General features: G+C 33.9%; 1 protein-coding gene across 13 annotated transcripts in view; it reads right to left on the bottom strand.

Annotated features, from left to right (window-relative positions):
• CCDC91 (coiled-coil domain containing 91) overlaps positions 1 to 18017 on the bottom strand; it is a 481978-nt gene that overhangs the window by 95076 nt on the left and 368885 nt on the right. For 11 of the 13 annotated variants that reach the window (XM_056797660.1, XM_001373145.4, XM_056797665.1 and 8 more), the window contains one exon: positions 10503 to 10616. The exons of the other annotated variants lie outside the window; for them this stretch is intronic. In XM_056797660.1, the coding sequence (XP_056653638.1) occupies positions 10503 to 10616 (114 nt within the window). The remainder of the gene's footprint in view (positions 1 to 10502; positions 10617 to 18017) is intronic. 13 annotated transcript variants of the gene reach the window in all.

The raw sequence follows: 18017 nt of genomic DNA, 5'->3' as shown, positions 1-18017 counted from the left end.
GATAAGTGGATGGAGCCAAATCTAATGGGCCTCAACTGATAAAAAGAAGGCAGGAGTTGCAATCATGATATCTGACAAAGCCAAAGTAACAATAGATCTAGTTAAAAGATAGGGAAGGTAATTATATCCTGATAAAAGGCAGTATAGACAATGAGGAAATATCAGTACTTGATATATATGCACCAAATGGCATAGCATCCAAAATTATAAAGGAGAAACTAGTGGAGCTCAAGGAAGAAATACAAAAATTATACTAGTGGGAGACCTAAACCTTTTTCTATCAGAACTAGATAAATCAAACCAAAAAATAAATGAGAAAGAGGTAAGAGAAGTGAATGAAATCTTAGAAAAATTAGTTAGTAGATATGTGGAGAAAAATAAATAGGAATAGAAAGGAATACACCTTCTTTTCAGCAGCACATGGTACATTCACAAAGATTGACCATGTACAAGGGCATAAAATCATTGCAAACAAGTGCGAAAGAGCAGAGATAAAAAAATGCAACCTTTTCAGATCAAAATGCAAGGAAAATAATAATTAGTAAGAGTACATGGAGAGACAAATCAAAAATTAATTGGAAATTAAATATTATTCTCCAAAATTGGTTAAAGAACAAATAATAGAAACAATTAATAACAAATTGTGATATATGTTGGTGATGGAATACTCTTGTGCTCCAAGGAACAATAAACTGGAGGAATTCCATGTGAACTGGAATGACCTCCAGAAACTGATGCAGAATGAGAGAAGTAGAACTAAAAGAGAATTATACACAGAGACTGATATACTGTGGTACAAGCAAATATAATGGACTTCTCCATTAGTAGCAATGTAGTAATCCAGAACAAGTCGGAGGGATTTATGAGAAAGAACACTATCCACATTCAGAGGAAAAACTGTGGGAGTAGAAACACTGAAGAAAATGAACTGCTTGATTATATGGGTTGAGGGAGATATGATTAGGGATGAAGACTCTAAATGATCATTCTATGGCAAACATCAACAACATGGAAATAAGTTTTGATCAAAGACACATGTAAAACCCAGTGGAATTGCATGTCAGCGGGAAGGGGTGGGGGGAGGGGAGGGAAAGCATATGATTCTTGTAACCAAGGAATAATGTTCTAAAGTGAGTAATTAAACAAAAATTTTTTAAAAGTCCACGATTGTAAAACTGTACCAAGACTCATTTAAAATGGCCTGAGGTTCTTCATATAGCTCTATTTTATTTTTGAAGCAGACATAGTTGAGATCTACACATCTCACCATTTGAGATGCTTTTTAGACAACTGCATATACAAACTAAGCCTTTTTCTCCTGCATACACATTATTGCTAGGGGGGGGGCATATTTCTATTATTTCCTAAATAAGGGATTTACAAATAAAATTAAGAGAACATCAAGAATCCAGAGTTGTCATACAAGAAGGACCTATAGACTTTCCCCATCATGATCTTAATCCAGGAGACAAAGTATAGATCACCTCAGCCAGCCTGGGAAGGTCTGTTTCAAGTACTGTTAACCACTCCAACAGCTATAAAAGACCTTGTGGATACATTGCTCCCATGTAAAATAAGTACCTTCCATCAAAATTGATTGACTGTATCCTGTCACATGCATTGATGATAAAACTACAGAGACAATTAGACACTATTTTCACTGACACTAACTGTGGGCTTTTTATTTTTTAAATAGGATATTTGATTTTTCCTTGTACTTGAAGCATATGATACTAGTACTAATAATTTTTTTTGATTTTGCAATAGAATGAGTTTAGATATCCATTAGCCAATGGGTAAGTGTATAATTTATATTATATTATAGAATTTGGATTTTGTGTTAAATATGTGTACTGACATGAATTCTGTTTAGTAATGGTTATTGTTATTGTACTTTTATAGGACATTAGAGATAAGTTAGATAAGTAAATGAAAAGAGTTACAAAGTATTATAAGTGTTGGTCAACAGCCCCCTTAGGGGGGAATTGACTGTATACTTTTTTATGTATTATCTGTTAGATTGTATACTTTTTCATAGAGTATCTGTTAGATTTAAATTGATATCTCCAGGGTCTTATTTTCCATAGAGTATAATTTTCACAAATGCTAAGATTTAGAATTGTATTATTTGTTATTATAATTGGGAATTAAGAATTGTATTTTGCAAAATCCAAGATTTGAAATCTTTCAAGAGTAATTTTAGGATTTTTTAACTCCCTAAGTCAAAAAAAGTGAACTGCTTTGGGAAGATGCCATAAAGAAGCCTATACTGCATCAGAAGATCTAAAATGAACTGTGGGAAATATTGATTGATCTGAAGGGGGTTGAATGCATTTAATGAATGTTAACTTAAAGATAAGAATTGATGTGGCTCTCCTTCCTTTTCATAACTGATTGCATTGAGAGTAAGGTTTAAGTATTACCTATTACTGTGTTTTTGCTACCCTTCTTATAATAGTATTCTTCTCCCTGCCAACCCCTCCACTATTTGCCTCTTCATGTGATATAATTTATTCTATTTTTCTTTTTCATTCAAGTTTCTCTTAGTATCACCCTCTTTTCTTGTCAGCACCAATTTTTTTACATATCATCTTGAATAATCTAATGCCACAATATTTGTCTATGAATAATTCTTCTGTTTAGTATGATAATGAAAACACAAGAGTTACAGATATTTTTCCATATAGGAATATAATCAATTTGGCCTCACTGAAGCCCTTAAAATTTTCCCCCCCACTTTCTTGTTTATCTTTTCATGTTTCTCTTGAATTTTGTCTTTGAACATCAAATTTTCCATGTAGTTCTGGTCTTTTCTTTAAAAATGCTTGGAAATCTTTTATTTTGTTAAATGCTCATACTTTCCCTGAAAGCACATAGTCAGTTTTGATAGGTAGGTGATTCTTGGTTGTAGACCCAATTCTCTTGCCTTTCTGAATATAATATTCTAAGCCTTGTGTTCCTTGTATTATGGAGGTTGCCAGATCTTGTGGAATCCTCAGTGGAGCTCCTTGATATCTGAATTGTCTCTTTCTGGCCCCCTGTAATGTTTTCTCCTTGTTCTGGAAGCTCTTTTTAAAATTTTTTATTTATATTTTTTGGAAATTTTTATTTAATTAGTTAATTTAGAATATTTTTCTATGGTTACAAGATTAATATTCTTTTTTTTTAAACCCTTACCTTCTGTCTTGGAGTCAATACTGTTTATTGGCTCCAAGGCAGAAGAGTGGTAAGGGCTAGGCAATGGGGGTCAAGTGACATGCCCAGGGTCACACAGCTAGGAAGTGTCTGAGGCCAGATTTGAACCTAGGACCTCCCATCTCTAGGCCTGGCTCTCAATCCACTGAGCCACCCAGCTGCCCCCAAGATTCATATTCTTAACCTCCCCTCCCCAAAAACCCCTCCCATAACTGACATGCAATTCCACTGGCTTTTACATATGTCATTCATCAAGACCTATTTCCATATTATTGATATTTGCACTAGGGTGATCATTTAGAATCTATATCCCCAATCATATCCTCATTGTCTCTTGTGATCAAGCAGTTGTTTTTCTTCTGTGTTTCTACTCCCACAGTTCTTCCTCTGAATGTGGATAGTGTTTTTTTCTCATAAGTCCCTTTGAATTGTTCTGGATCATTGAATTGTTACTAGTAGAGAAGTCCATTACATTCGTTTGTACCACAGTGTATTATCCTCTGTGTACATTGTTCTCCTGGTTCTGCTCCTTTCACTCTGCATCAATTCCTGGAGGTCATTCCAGTCCTGGAAGCTCTTGAATTTGGCTATGGAATTCCTGGGAATTGTCTTTTAGGGATTTAATGCAGGGGGTTATCTATGGATTCTTTCAATGTCTATTTTGCTCTCATGTTCAAGAATATTAAGGCACTTTTCTTGGATAATTTCTTATAATATGATGTCAAGGTGTTTATTTTTATTTTTTTTTTAAGCTTTCAGGTAGACCAATAATTCTCAAATTGTATCTTCTGGATCTGTTTTTTGGTTGGTTGTCTTTTCAATGAGAGATTTCATGTTTCTATTTTTTTCATTCTTTTGATTTTGCTTTATTAATTCTTGCTGGCTTGCGAGATCATTAGCTTCTACTTGGCCAGTTCTTTTCTTTAAGGACTGATTTTCAGCTACGATCTTTTGATTTTCCATTTCAGTTTGGTCTATCCTGCTTTTCATGGCTTCCAGGAGGTCAATTCTGGTCTCCAATTTGCTTATTATTTCATTTGATTTCTGTGCCTCTTTTTCCAAATAGGCATTTTTGTCTTTTTAAGCTGTTATTTTCTTTTTGTATTACCTTCATTTCTTTTTTCCCACGTTTCTTACTATTTTTCTTCTATCTTTCTTACTTTGTTCTTCAATTCCTTTTTGGGTTCCTCCAGAGCTTGTGACCAATTTCCATTTTTTGGGAAAATTTTGGATGTGTTTGCTTGTTTGTCACTCTCTGCTATTGCTTCTGTATTGTGTCTTTTTGTCCATAGAAATTTTCCACAGTCAAGAGCTCTTTTTGCTGCTGCTTCTTTCTTTTGCCACCAGTGGACTGAGATTCCTGTATGCTGATTGCTTTCTTAGCTTCTCTCTTGCAGGGCTTTGCCTTCATAGTAGCTTCCCTTCCCAGTCAGCAGCCCAAATGAGGGCAGGTAATGTGATGTTCTTTGTTTAAAGAGCTTTAAAATGTTTTGCCCTTGCTGCCTAAGTTGTGCCCAACCTTTTTCTGCCCAATCTCCACTCTCTATTGCCCAGGCTCCCTGCTCTTCAGCCTTGGGTCTCAAGTCTCGCTGCCAAGGCCTTGCTCTGCCCTCAGAGGTAAGTCTGTAGTGCTTTCAGCCAGCCTCCAAGAATTTAGAGATTTAAAGCCCTTGCTCTGACTCTGGTGAGGTATGTGGTATGGAGGAGGGGTGAACATTTTGTGCTTTGAAAAGTGAAGTTTCACCTCTTTATAGTGTGGGAATCCCCCAATACTACCTGCCTTTAAGGCTGTGTCCAGTGGGAGAACCCCTTTACTCATCTGATTTTCATTTCTGTCCTTTTGAGATGCTTTGGTTGGAAGGAGATTCAGTAGGCTCTTGCTATTATCACACTATCTTAGCTCGAAATTCTCAAAATAAATTCTTCAGCAATAGAACCTATAAGAGGACAAAGGAAAGCAATTTCCCAATTTCTGTCCCATTGGAGTGAGAGTAGAGTTCAGTCTAGCACAGGTGGCACCAGGTCAGGTCCTACCTCAGCAAGCCAGAGAAAGCCTCATGGGCAACTGAATCAGCAGTTGTGGCTTCTGGAGCACTCAGCCCACACATGCTAAGGGTGTTGGACAACTGGCCAGGAGATTATATGGGTCCCTTAGTTGGCACTGGGTTCAGGAGTTTTGTTTTGTTTTTTCCATTGCTTATATGCATATCCAGGTCACAACCCTAGCCTTCAGGCCCAGGTCAAAGAGAAGCTCAAGCACAAGAAAACATTCAGCTATAGGGGAGTATGGAGTCTGGTCACACATTTCTGGGTGAGGGGGAGATTGCTTGTGATTGCTCACAGACAAGAGCACAGTTCATAAGAGAAATAAACTCAACTCTCCTCAGATCATACCCCCTGAAATATATACATGGTATATGTACATGGAATAAATATGGATGTATTTTTACTAAATGTGTTGTTTGTTCAACCAGTCATACTAGATAAGGAGCCACAATTGGACAGAAGCTTTTCTTTATGATGAAACTTGACCCACAGCAACTTCTTTCTATTGTCCTGAGTTTTCTCCTTGGGGCAAAGTAACATAGGCTTAGACCTCTGTTTCATGTGACTCTCCTTAAAAATCTTTTTGAAAAGAGTTTTGATGTCAAATCTCAGACATTTCTTGCTGCATGACTCAGGGCAAGTCACTTAATCCCAAATGCCTTTCCTTTCCTGCTCTTCTGTCTTAGAACAGATTCTAAATATCAATTCTGAGACAGAAGATATGAGATTTTTTAAAAAAGGGTATTTTGATGACTTGTGTAAGTCATTTCTTTTTCTCCCTCAGAAGCTTCAACCTAAACCTATGTGCCTAGTTTAGAGCCATTCCATTATGAGCTGGAACAGTTATTATGGGATTCCGAAATAAACCTAAAATATCTCTAGCTCATTTTCTACCACAAGGCACTTCAACACCCCTAATTCCTATACTAATTATCATTGAAACAATTAGTTTATTTATTCAACCTTTACCATTAGCCATTGACTAACAGCTAATATTACTGCAGGACATCTTCTAATTCACCTAATTGGATCAGCAACTTTAGTCCTATCCTCAATCAATATAACTGTATCAACTATGACATTCTCAATTTTATTTCTTTGAACTATTCTTGAATTAGCTGTAGCTATAATTCAAGCCTATGTATTTACACTTCTAGTTAGTATTTATTTACATGATAACTTATAATGACCTACTAAACCTATGCATATCACATAATAAATCCAAGCCCATGACCATTAACAGGAGCTCTTTCAGCTTTACTTTTAACTTCAGGGATAATTATATGATTTCATTATAACTCAATAATACTTTTAATAATCAGATTAATTGCAATATTTTTAACAATATACCAATGATGACGAGATATTGTCTGCGAAGGAACATTTCAAGGCCATCATACTCCTGTAGTACAAAAAGGATTACGATATGGTATAATTTTATTTATCTTTTTGGAAGTTTTCTTTTTTATCGGATTTTTTTTGAGCATTTTATCACTCAAGTCTGGCTCCAACTAATGAATTAGGGGGCTGCTGACCTCCAACTGGAATTCATCCTCTTAACCCACTTGAAGTCTCATTACTAAATACATCTATTCTATTAGCCTCAGGAGTATCAATTACATGAGCCCATCACAGCTTAATAGAAGGTAACCGAAAACAAATAATTCAAGCACTAACTATTACCATTTTGTTAGGTCTCTATTTTACCATTCTCCAAGATACAGAATACTATAAAGCCTCCTTTATAATTTCTGATGGAATTTATGGATCCACCTTTTTTGTAGCTACAGGATTTCACGGCTTACATGTAATTATCGGATCTACATTTCTGATTGTTTGTCTACTTCGACAATTCTACTTCCACTTTACCTCTACACACCATTTTGGTTTTGAAGCAGCAGCTTGATACTGACATTTTGTAGACGTATGATTATTCCTCTATGTATCCATGCTTGATGATCTTCATCTCAAGAATCTTGTTTGTCATTGTGCTTCCTATACTGTGATGCTCATAACTTCAGATATAATGTATAGATGAACAATCCACCTATTCTGCTTCTTTCTTTTAAAGCAGTTGCAACATAGCATTACCTGTTTGGCTACCCTTTAATACTGTTGACTCAGGTTGAGTGTGAAGTTTTTTGGTGATTAATATTCAGTGAAATATCATCCAAGATTTGTGCCATCTGTGTATAGATTTGATAAGCATGCCATCTATGTCTTCAGTGAAGCCCTCAAAAACCTATGTTTTATAAGTAAAGGAGGCAGCTAGGTGGCTTGGTGGATAGAGTGCCAGACAAGACAAGAAGTCTTGGTTTCAAATGTAGTCTGAGACACTTCCTAGCTGTGTGACCCTGGGCAAGTCACTTAACCTCCATTGCTTAGATCTTACTGCTCTTCTGCCTTGCAACCAATACCCAGCACTAATTCTTAGATGGAAGGTAAAGTGTTAAAAAAAACTTTACAAAATCTAAAATTAAAAATACTATCAATAGAATCTTAAATATTTATTCAGAGACATGCATATTTAATGAAATAGACAACTGTTCAAATGGCACATTTTATGTTGTATATAACATAATATATAACTCAAATCAAGATTCCTATAAGAAGAATGAGTGGCATGATCAACTGGAAATTATTAAAAAAATAAACTTGCTGATTTCAGTGTTTTTATATTACTATTACTGCTACTGCTATTATATGATGCTTGGTGCTACTTTTATCTTTTTAGTATTTTAAGAAACCTAGCTTCAGACTATTAAGAAAATAAGTTATTTAATATGTTATTAGTATTTTCTCTACTGTCTTCTGAAAATTTTTTGCAAAGAATGAAGTGAGTTAATAATACTTTTAAAATTTGTGAATTTTGTGAAATAATACTTTAAAAAACTCTTAGAATCCACACTTTTTTTTTAAAACCCTTACCTTCTGTCTTGGAGTCAATACTGTTTATTGGCTCCAAGGCAGAAGAGTGGTAAGGGCTAGGCAATGGGGGTCAAGTGACTTGCCCAAGGTCACACAGCTGGGAAGTATCTGAGGCCAGATTTGAACCTAGGACCTCCCATCTCTAGGCCTGGCTCTCAATCCACTCAGCTACCCAGCTGACCCCAGAATCCACACTTTCAATTTCAGAGGAAAAAATATTTCAAATATCCATTTGAAAAACATCTTACTTCTGGCCAAAATATAATGCTCTAAAATTTTTCCGATATATTTATGAAGGAAATTCTAAGAATCTTTTCTGGGACTTACAATATTACTTAATTGAATTTAAATTATACAATTAACTTAATCTTTATATGATAAAGTTCCTCTTTGGGAAACATATGTTCACTTGCCTAAAAGTAGTCAATTGTACAAGTATCAGAATGCTATCAGTGTACATTAGTGAACTTGTTGAGTTGCAAAGTTTTTGTTCCAAGGAAGATTAAATTAACCTGATATAAGTGAGCATCAACCCTCTAAATAAAGGTATTTTTCACCTCCATTTTGGATTACACTACCTCTCATGTTTTTCCTTTCATTAGGAATTACTACATATTTTATTGACTTTTAAAAATTGATACATGGGTTATCCAGAGCCAAAGCTCCAAAAGACAAACTAGTTTTAAAATACACATATTTTAAAGATATTCCCCAAAGAGTGATTTGATTTGCAACAATTTTTAATTCTTTATTTGCAGTAAGAATATATATGCCACTGCAAAAAGTTTACATGATAGATCCAGGTTTGGAGCTGTAAGGTTATAGGTTCAAATCTGGTCTCAAACACTTCTTAGTCACGTGACCTTGGGCAAGTCATTTAACCCTCATTGCCTAGCCCTTACTACTCTTCTCTCTTAGAAAAAAATATAGTATTTATTCTAAGATGGAAGGTAAGAGTTTTTAAAAAACAATAGTATACATGATGCCATTACTGCAGTATTGATTTTGAACCCAATTACTTAAAATAATCTTTTATTGAACGAAACTCAAATCATGTTTCTTGAGAACACACTATTTCTTGAATACACATTTCATTATTTCTGACTTAGATTTTCTATTTAAGAGGTTAACTGTTCTATTATGAAATAAGTTTGGGCAGAATTGTTTTTAAAATGCTTTGAGTTGAAAGGTTTTTCACCCACAGAATGCTTTGTGGGTGGCTAATTTAGCCAGAGAGGTTACTTAATTTTTTTTTCTTTTGTAGACATGTCCTCTGTTGTAGAAACCAAAGTATAGGTAGGGATGAAGGACATTTCCATTTGTAGCATATCTAATTCTACTCCTGAGCAAACTAATAAATACTACTGTGGTAATACAAGTTTTCACTAGTTTTCCACTGTATTTGCAATTCTAGCAGTCACCAGTGAAACAAAGGATGATGCCATACATTTTCCACTTATTAATTCTACTTAACCACCAATTAAGTTTAGATACTCTTGACTCAAAGGGCTTGTTTCAATAGATAAGAATCTAGATTACAACATGAATTGATAATTAAATTCTTTTGGCATGTCACAATATTGTATTTTATTTGGGGAAAATATATTCATTGTTAAAAAAGTCTTAACTATCAGTTATTATACACAAGGAAAATAACTTTATTACAAGGGAGAGAAAGCTAAGTTAAAAGTACAAATTTTCCAATAGTAATATAGCTTACACTATAATAAAACTAAGCATGAAAATGGCTCATTTTTAAGATTTTAGGAATTAAGCAAATACTCATATAGATACTTTGAATCATACTTTGAATAGAGGAATATAGCAATGGAATAATGCTACTAGAAGTATGGAATATAAAAGAAAACAAAGTCAAAAAGAGATTCCATAATAATCTGTTTTAGAAATGATATATAGAAAAAGAAATGAGTGATTTTGCTGGACTTCAGTACTCTAGCCAATAAGAAAGATTATTTTTAGAATTATAGTATCAAAATCATCCAATAATTGGTGCTTATTTGTCAGTGGTCTGACAAATCACAGACTCTAAATAAATGTTTATTGACTTTGACAATTACCCCTTTATGGACTTTGGAGGAAATTAATTTTCAGACATGATCCCTAGAATATAACATTATATAAGAAAAACAATCTTAGTAGGAATTTTCTATTCTAGTAGAGTAACAGAAGATTTTAATGTTTTCATTCTCATTTTCTAGCGTGTGAGCAAAAGTCTGAACTCAATATGAAAATCTATTTAAAAAACTGATTATATCGCAGAAGTACAAAACTAAGCTTCCAGAAATAATTATAACAGCACAATGCCCACTTACCCTCTTTTGCTCCTTTACATACTCTATCAATTCTTCTCTTGTTTTTCTCACAGCTTCTTCCACAGCCTTTTCACTTCGCTTCTGCTCCTCTGCCATTGCTTCCTTGAGTATTTCCTAGGGAGAATCCATCCATCCATCAACCAATGAACATTTATTAGATTCCTAATATAGCGAAGGGATTCTGCTAGATGCTTGGTATACAAGGATAAGAATAAGAATCCTTGACTTTAAAGATTTTCCATTTGAATGGTGAAGCCATAAATATAAGTATGAAGAGAATAAACTCAAAACTATGTTCAAGATAATTTTTAGAAAAAGAGATAATAATGAAAAATGTACAAAACTATTCATAGCCTCACTCTTTTTTGCAAAAAATTGGAAAATGAGGGGGTGTCCCCTGATTGAGGAATGGCTAAATAAATTGTCATTTATGATGGTGATGGAATACTATTGTGCTGTAAGGAACGATAGACTGCTTGATTTCCATATGAGCTGGAAAGATCTCCACAAACTGATACAGAATGAAATGAGCTGAACCAGGAGGACATTATACACAGAAATTGAAACATTGTGGGATGATCAAATGTAATCAATTTTGCTAATAGCAATGCAATGATCTAGGACAATCCTGAGGAACTCATAAATAAAGAATGCTATCCACATGGAGAGAAAGAAATGTGGGAGTAGAAAAGCAGAAGGAAAACATATGATTTACCACTTGTTTTTATTGGTATAGGATTTGGGATCTTGGTTTTTAAAAGACTGCTCTATTGTTGGTTTTTAAAAGATTATTCTATTACCAAAATGAATAATATGGAAATAGATTTTGAATGATAATACATGTATAGCCAAGTGAAATTGCTATTGGCTCTGGGAGAGGGGAGGAAAGGAACATGAATCATGTAACCATGAAAAAATATTATAAAATAAATATATTTTTAAAAATAAAGAGAAAGTAGTATTAGTTGGGAGGTGGGCTACATAACATAGGTTACATGAAGAAGGAAAGGTTTGAACTGAATTTTGAAAGAAACAAAAAATCATAAGAATTACTGATGAGGAGGGAGTATAACCTAGACATGACAGTCATGTGTGAGGCATTTTAGGCAGCCAGTTTGATTGGATCATTGAGTGTAGGAAGAAGAATGATATACAATATTATACTAGAAAAGGAAGTTTGGACCATATTTTTGAGGGAATTAATATGCCAAACAGAATTTTTTAAAAAGTAAAGTAACATTTATTGACACTAGTCAATAATGTAGAATGTTTCTGTAAGTTAAAAATTCAGTTAAGGGTTATGGAACTACTTCTGTCTTAAGAGGTATCTTAGTGATCCTTACGAAGTATGATGATAGTAATACATTGTTGGTGGAACTGTGAAGAGATTCAGCCATTTGGGAGAGCAATCTGAACTTATACTAGAGTTATAAAACTGTGTATAACTTTTGATCCAGTAATACCACTATTAGGTTTATTTTCTAAGGTGATAGGGAAAATGGAAAAAAAAATCCTATATGTTCTAAAATATTTATAGTAGTTCTTTTTGTGGTGGCAAAGAACTGGAAACTGAAGGGATATCCATCAACTGGGAAATGCTTAGAGAAGTTGGGCATATGATTGTAATAAAATACCATTGTGCCAAGAGAAAACTTTGGAGATCCATAGGAGATGTCTGTGACACCAGGATAGGCATAAACTCAGAGTGCAGAAGCTGTACCAATGGTAGGAAGTCCTGACAGTAGCAGAGCTTTGTAATTATATTGCAGCCAAGAGATGTTAAGAAGGTTGGACAACTGTTAGAAAAAGATTATAGGAGACTAACTCTCCCTGCCCGGGTTGAGCCAGGGGCTGGGAGTAAATTACTTAGTGCTTAGGTGAGATATCTTACCCTATCCTCTCTCTGATTTTCTTACTTCACTCTTTCTATATTTTGTAAATAAATTGTAAATAAATCTCTATGGAATAAATTAAATTCCTGGAGGCCCTATTTTAAATATAATCCAGTACAACCTTTTTAATAAATAAACCCTTTTCCCCCTTACAGAAACCAGAGTGCAAAAATAAGCTGTGTACAAGAAACATACTTGGGTCAGAAAAACACAGAGAATTAAAATAAAGGGCTTGAATAGTGTCTATTTTGCTTTAGCTGAAGTAAAAAGGGCAAGGTGGCAATCATTACCTCAGCAAAGCAAAAGAAACTACGAACCAAATGAAAGGAAATAATATAAAAACATTTACATCAATTTTCTTTGACATATGCTTTATTTCTCAAATACCTAGGGATTGAGTCAAGTTTATAAAAATAAGAGACATTCCTCAATTGATAAATGGTCAAATGATATAAACAAGCAATTTTCAGAAAAAGAAATCAAAGCTATCTATATACAAATGAAAAAAAATGCTTTAAATCACTATGGATTAGAGAAATGCAAATTAAAATGCCTCACACCCAAAATAAATAAATAAATAAATGCTGGAGGACATGAGGACAAATTGGCGTATTAATCCAATCATTCTGGAGAATTTAGAACCATGCCCCAAGAACTATGAAACTGAATATTCTACCCTCTGATTAAACAATACCACTACCAGGCCTGTAATCTGTATAGATCAAAGATTAAGAAAAAAGCTTTCATATACACAAAATATTTAAAACATTTCTTTTTGTTATGGCAAAGAATTGGAAGCTGAGGAGATGCTTATGAATTGGGGAATGGCTGAAAAAATTGTGGCATATGTTTGTGATGAAGTGCTACTGTGTTATGAGAAATAAAGAGAGTAGTTTCCAAAGAAATGGTGTATATCAATTGATGCAAAGTGAAGTGCAAGGAACTGGACCAGGAGATTACTGCATATAGTACTAGCAATGTTATAATGGCAATTACAACACTATTACTAAATATTCTTTATTATATGGAATGGCTATCTAGAAGAGAGAGGTGAGATAATGGGAGAAATTCTAGATATATAAAAAAGCTATCAATAATTATTTTAAAAAGGAAAAAAACCCACATAAACAAAAAAGAAGATTCATGCAGTTTTATTAATTACCCTAAGCTAAAAGTGAGAATTTTATTAATAGCCATTACTCTTTATTAACACCTATACCTATTACCTAGTGGAAAGAACACTAGAGCCAAAGTCAGAAAGATTCATCTTCCTAAGTTCAGTTCCAGTCTCAGGCACTTAGTAGCTGTGTGACCCTGAGCAAGTCATTTCACCCTATCAGTCTCATCTTCCTCATCTGTAAAATGTGCTAAAGAAGATAATGACAAACTACTCCAGTATCTTTGCCAGGAAAACCCCAAATGGGGTCACAAAATGCCAATATACATTGGAAAAATAATCCTTTCACCTATCAAATGTTCTGTAGTCATAGGTATAAAGAAGATGGTACATCCTCATATAAACTGGTTTCTACATTTGATTTTATTTTGTTTCTTTAAAGAGGGAAAATGGAGACAAAGTTTCCTTTATAAGAGAGTCCTTAGCAGGAAGATACACAGAAGCAATACAAAATTACAAATAGAAATATGCTGTTCACATAACTTTACATGTATGCCAACTAATTTTGCCAAAAAAGCCCCCAAAATTGTATTTAGTATTACAATGGAAAAAGCCTGTCCAAGAACTCATAATAGTTTCCTCAAAATGAAATACAAATGTAATAAAGCAGGACATCTGAGTTGCAGAAAACAAAACATATATCCCAATGTTTAGGAATGTCAAAAGTACATGCTATACCTTTCTATACTTAATAAACTTATTTGCTTAGCATCATGTCGAGGATATTAAAAAAACAACATTAAGTGGCAAATTAAATGTCAAAATCATAAATGGCAACTAAAGAAAAAGATGAATAAAATTCAGCAATGTACAAAATGGAAATTCTGGGACAACAAATAAGGTTAGGTAACAAACATGGATGTAGAAACACACATAAAACAGAGTTCATAAATAATGAACTGAATTTTGAAAAAAAACACATCTTAGTTAACGCTGAAATATGTCAAAATATGAAATATTTTTAGAAATCAGTTTTTTAAATTAACAAAAGAAAATATTTTAAATATTGTCTGATTTTTCTCTTGCCAATTAATACTGAGTAAACAGTCCATGCTTGTCAAGTCAGTTACTTGCCCATGGAAATAAGGTAGAAGGGAAAATGTTTAAGAAATGATAATATGCAACTTAACTAAAGATTCAGGCTGGCATCAAAGAGAATTAAATCAACTTACCTTTCTTTTACCCTAAGGAAGAAAGGTATACTTTATTAACTTTGATAATTATGAATAATAAAAATATTATAAAACTCTATACATTTATTAATCAGTGGTACAAAGGCATTTGAAAGAATATAACAACTTGAGATCATCTATTCCAAGTAGTAGTTATCCAACTTCGGTTTACCCATTACTACTCAAAGTAACCTATTTCATAGTTGAATGGTTTCAATTGTTAAGAAGTTTTTTCTTACATCTAGACTAACTTATCTCTGCAACTCTGCCCCATTGCTCCTCTGGGGCCAAACAAAACATCTAAGCACTCTTCATTGAAATAGTTGTAGATACTATTAAAAATAGCTATTATGGTCCCTCTTTCCTAAACCATCAACAGACCCTCATATAGTTCCTGTCCTCTTACCAATATGGTAACCAACATTTTCCTCATCTGGAAACAAATATAGTTGTTTGATATTCTTCCTAGTCACAATTACTGCGTTTATACAATAAATCTAAATAGTCTGACAATTGAGAAGAGTAGGACAATCTTTCCCATGGAGCACTATTTGCTCTTAATGTAGTCTAAGAATATACTAGTTTTTTTTGGCCTATATGTTAAACTGTTGGCTCATACTGAACTTGAAGTCTAATAAGAAACCTCAAGATATTTCTTACAAATATTTGTACCTAGTTATACCTCTGACAGAATGTATTCGTACAGTTGAGTCCTTAAACAAAACTTTAGGACTTCACATTTGTCCCTAGAAAATTTTATCTTATTAATTAGATTGGGCACAGCTTTCTAGCTTGTTAAAATATTTGTGTACTGGCTACTCCACTGTATTGGTTACACATTCCAGCTTTCTGTCATCTGAAGATTTGGCAAGTACATCATCTCTCTTTGTTTTTATACTAATATTCAATTCAAAACTGAGATACATCACATTTTTTAAGTCTTATATTTTTAATAAAAGAAAATACATAATAAAAATGACATTTTTTCCAGTTTTCAGTTATATCATGACTCTGGAGTTTTCTTGACAAAGATATTGGAGGAGTTTGCTATTTTCTTCTCCGGATCATTTTATAGATGAGAAAAATGAGACAAAGAGGGTTAAGTGACTGTTCCAAGGGTCACACAGATAGTAATTATCTGAGGCCAGATTTGAACTTGGGAAGATGAGTCTTTCTGACTCTAGACCTGGCAATAGCCATTAATAGCCATTATATTAACTAGTTCCCTCTTGTCTCTCTCTCTCTCTCTCTCTCTCTCTCTCTCTCTCTCTCTCTCTCTCTCTCTCTCTCTCTCTCTCTCTCTCCCCCCTCCAAACACACATACACCCACTCACAAATTTATTATATATTTTAGCTCTAGTTCTTATAGAATAGAATCTGATTTCTAGGAATATGTTTATTATAACAAAAATTCCACGTAATGTTATATTGAGATGTGAAATGGGTTACTATTTTGTGGTTAACAACTGTGAGCTAAGATTTCTGCCAAAAGAAACATACAATATTTCCTGAAGCCAATGAAATATTAAATAACTAGAAATATACATTATAATAATTGAGTTTTAGAATATTAGAACTGGAATAATCCTCATAGATCATTAAGTCTACCTTAATCATTTTAAAGAGAAGGAAACACTGATTATTATGTTTTAAAATGATTTTTTAGAGAATAACTAAGAATTGGACATTGGCTTTTTAAAAACACATTTTATTTTTTTATTTACAAAAATATGCTTTCTCACTGACCCACTTCAATTCTCACTTCCTCGATTGAGAACAAAAGGAAAACAAATGTTACAAATACGTATGGTCAAGGAGAACAAATTTCTACACTGGCCATATATAAAAAAATATGCCTTATTCTGCACTCTTGAGTCCTTCAATAAAGTGTCAGAAGGTATTTTATCATTAGTACAATGGAATCATGATTGGTCATTGCACTGATTAGAGTTCCAATTCCTTTAAAAGTTGTTTGTCTTTATACGGTATTGTTATTATGATATTAATCGTCCTCCTGTTTCTGTTCACTTTAGCCATCAGTTCATACAAATCTTCCCAAGTTTCTGTAAAGTCATTCATCCATTCTGTCACTTCTTACAACATAATAGTATCCAATAGTATATGAAAAATATATATATACACGATAATTTGTTTAGTCATTCCCCAATTTATGTGCATATTCTCAGATGTCATTCTTTGCCAACTAAAAAAGTGCTATAAATATTTTACAGGGTTCGTTTTTGCTTAGCTACCAAGGATTTAATTAGCATCTCTCTGCTGATGACTTTCAAAACTACCATTCCAACCCCAAACTCTGCTGAAATCTAATCTCTCATATCCAACTATCTTCCAGATACCTTGAAGTAGATGTCTAAAAGATATCTTAAACTCAGTATTTCCAAAATATAACTCATTATCTTCTCCCCTAACCCTTCCCCTATCTCCTACCTTTCTTATAATTGTAGAGGGCAAAAGTTCCTCCCAGTTCAGGCCCTTAAGCTTACAATCCAGGAGTCAGTCAGTAAATAAGAATGTCTTTTCTCTCAAGCCCTGAGATCTAATCTGTTGTCAAAGCTTGTTGCCATATCTCTTGAATATGCCCCTTTCTCTCCTCTGACACTGTCACTACTCTACTGCAATCCCTCATTACTTCATGCCTGGATTACTGCAATTGTCCACTGGTGGGCCACCCTGCCTCAATGATCTTCCCACTTGCTAATTCATCCTCCGTTATGCAGCTAAAATGATTTTCTTGATGTTCAGGTTCAAACATATCAAACCCCTTCCCCATTCAATAAACACTAGTGGTTCTCTATTGCTTCCAGGTTCAAATACAAACTGCTATATTTGGCATTCAAAGCCCTTTATAAACTAACCCCTTCCTATCTTTCCAGGCTTCTTATATCTTATTCCCAAACACATACTTTTAGATCTGGAGATACTGGCCTTCTGGCTATTTCAGAACAGTTTCTCTCCTTCTCTCTGCCTACTAACCTCTCTGACTTTCCTTAAAACCCAACTAAAACTCTATCTTTCTGGGAAGCCTTCCCGAACTTCTCTTCATTCCAGTGCTTTTCCTCTGTTAATTATTTCCTATTTAGCCTGTATAGGCAACTAGGTGATATACTGGACACATCACTGGGCTTGGAATCAAGGAAAACTCATCTCCATGAGTTCCAATCTGGCTTCAGACACTTAACAATAATGTGGGCAATAGCTGGGCAAGTTACTTAATTCCATTCGCTCCAGTTCCTCATATTTAATATGAGATAGA

The sequence above is a fragment of the Monodelphis domestica genome, chromosome 5 (genome assembly GCF_027887165.1).
Source record: "Monodelphis domestica isolate mMonDom1 chromosome 5, mMonDom1.pri, whole genome shotgun sequence".
NCBI lineage: Eukaryota > Metazoa > Chordata > Mammalia > Didelphimorphia > Didelphidae > Monodelphis > Monodelphis domestica.
This window is presented reverse-complemented; position numbering and strand designations above follow the sequence as displayed.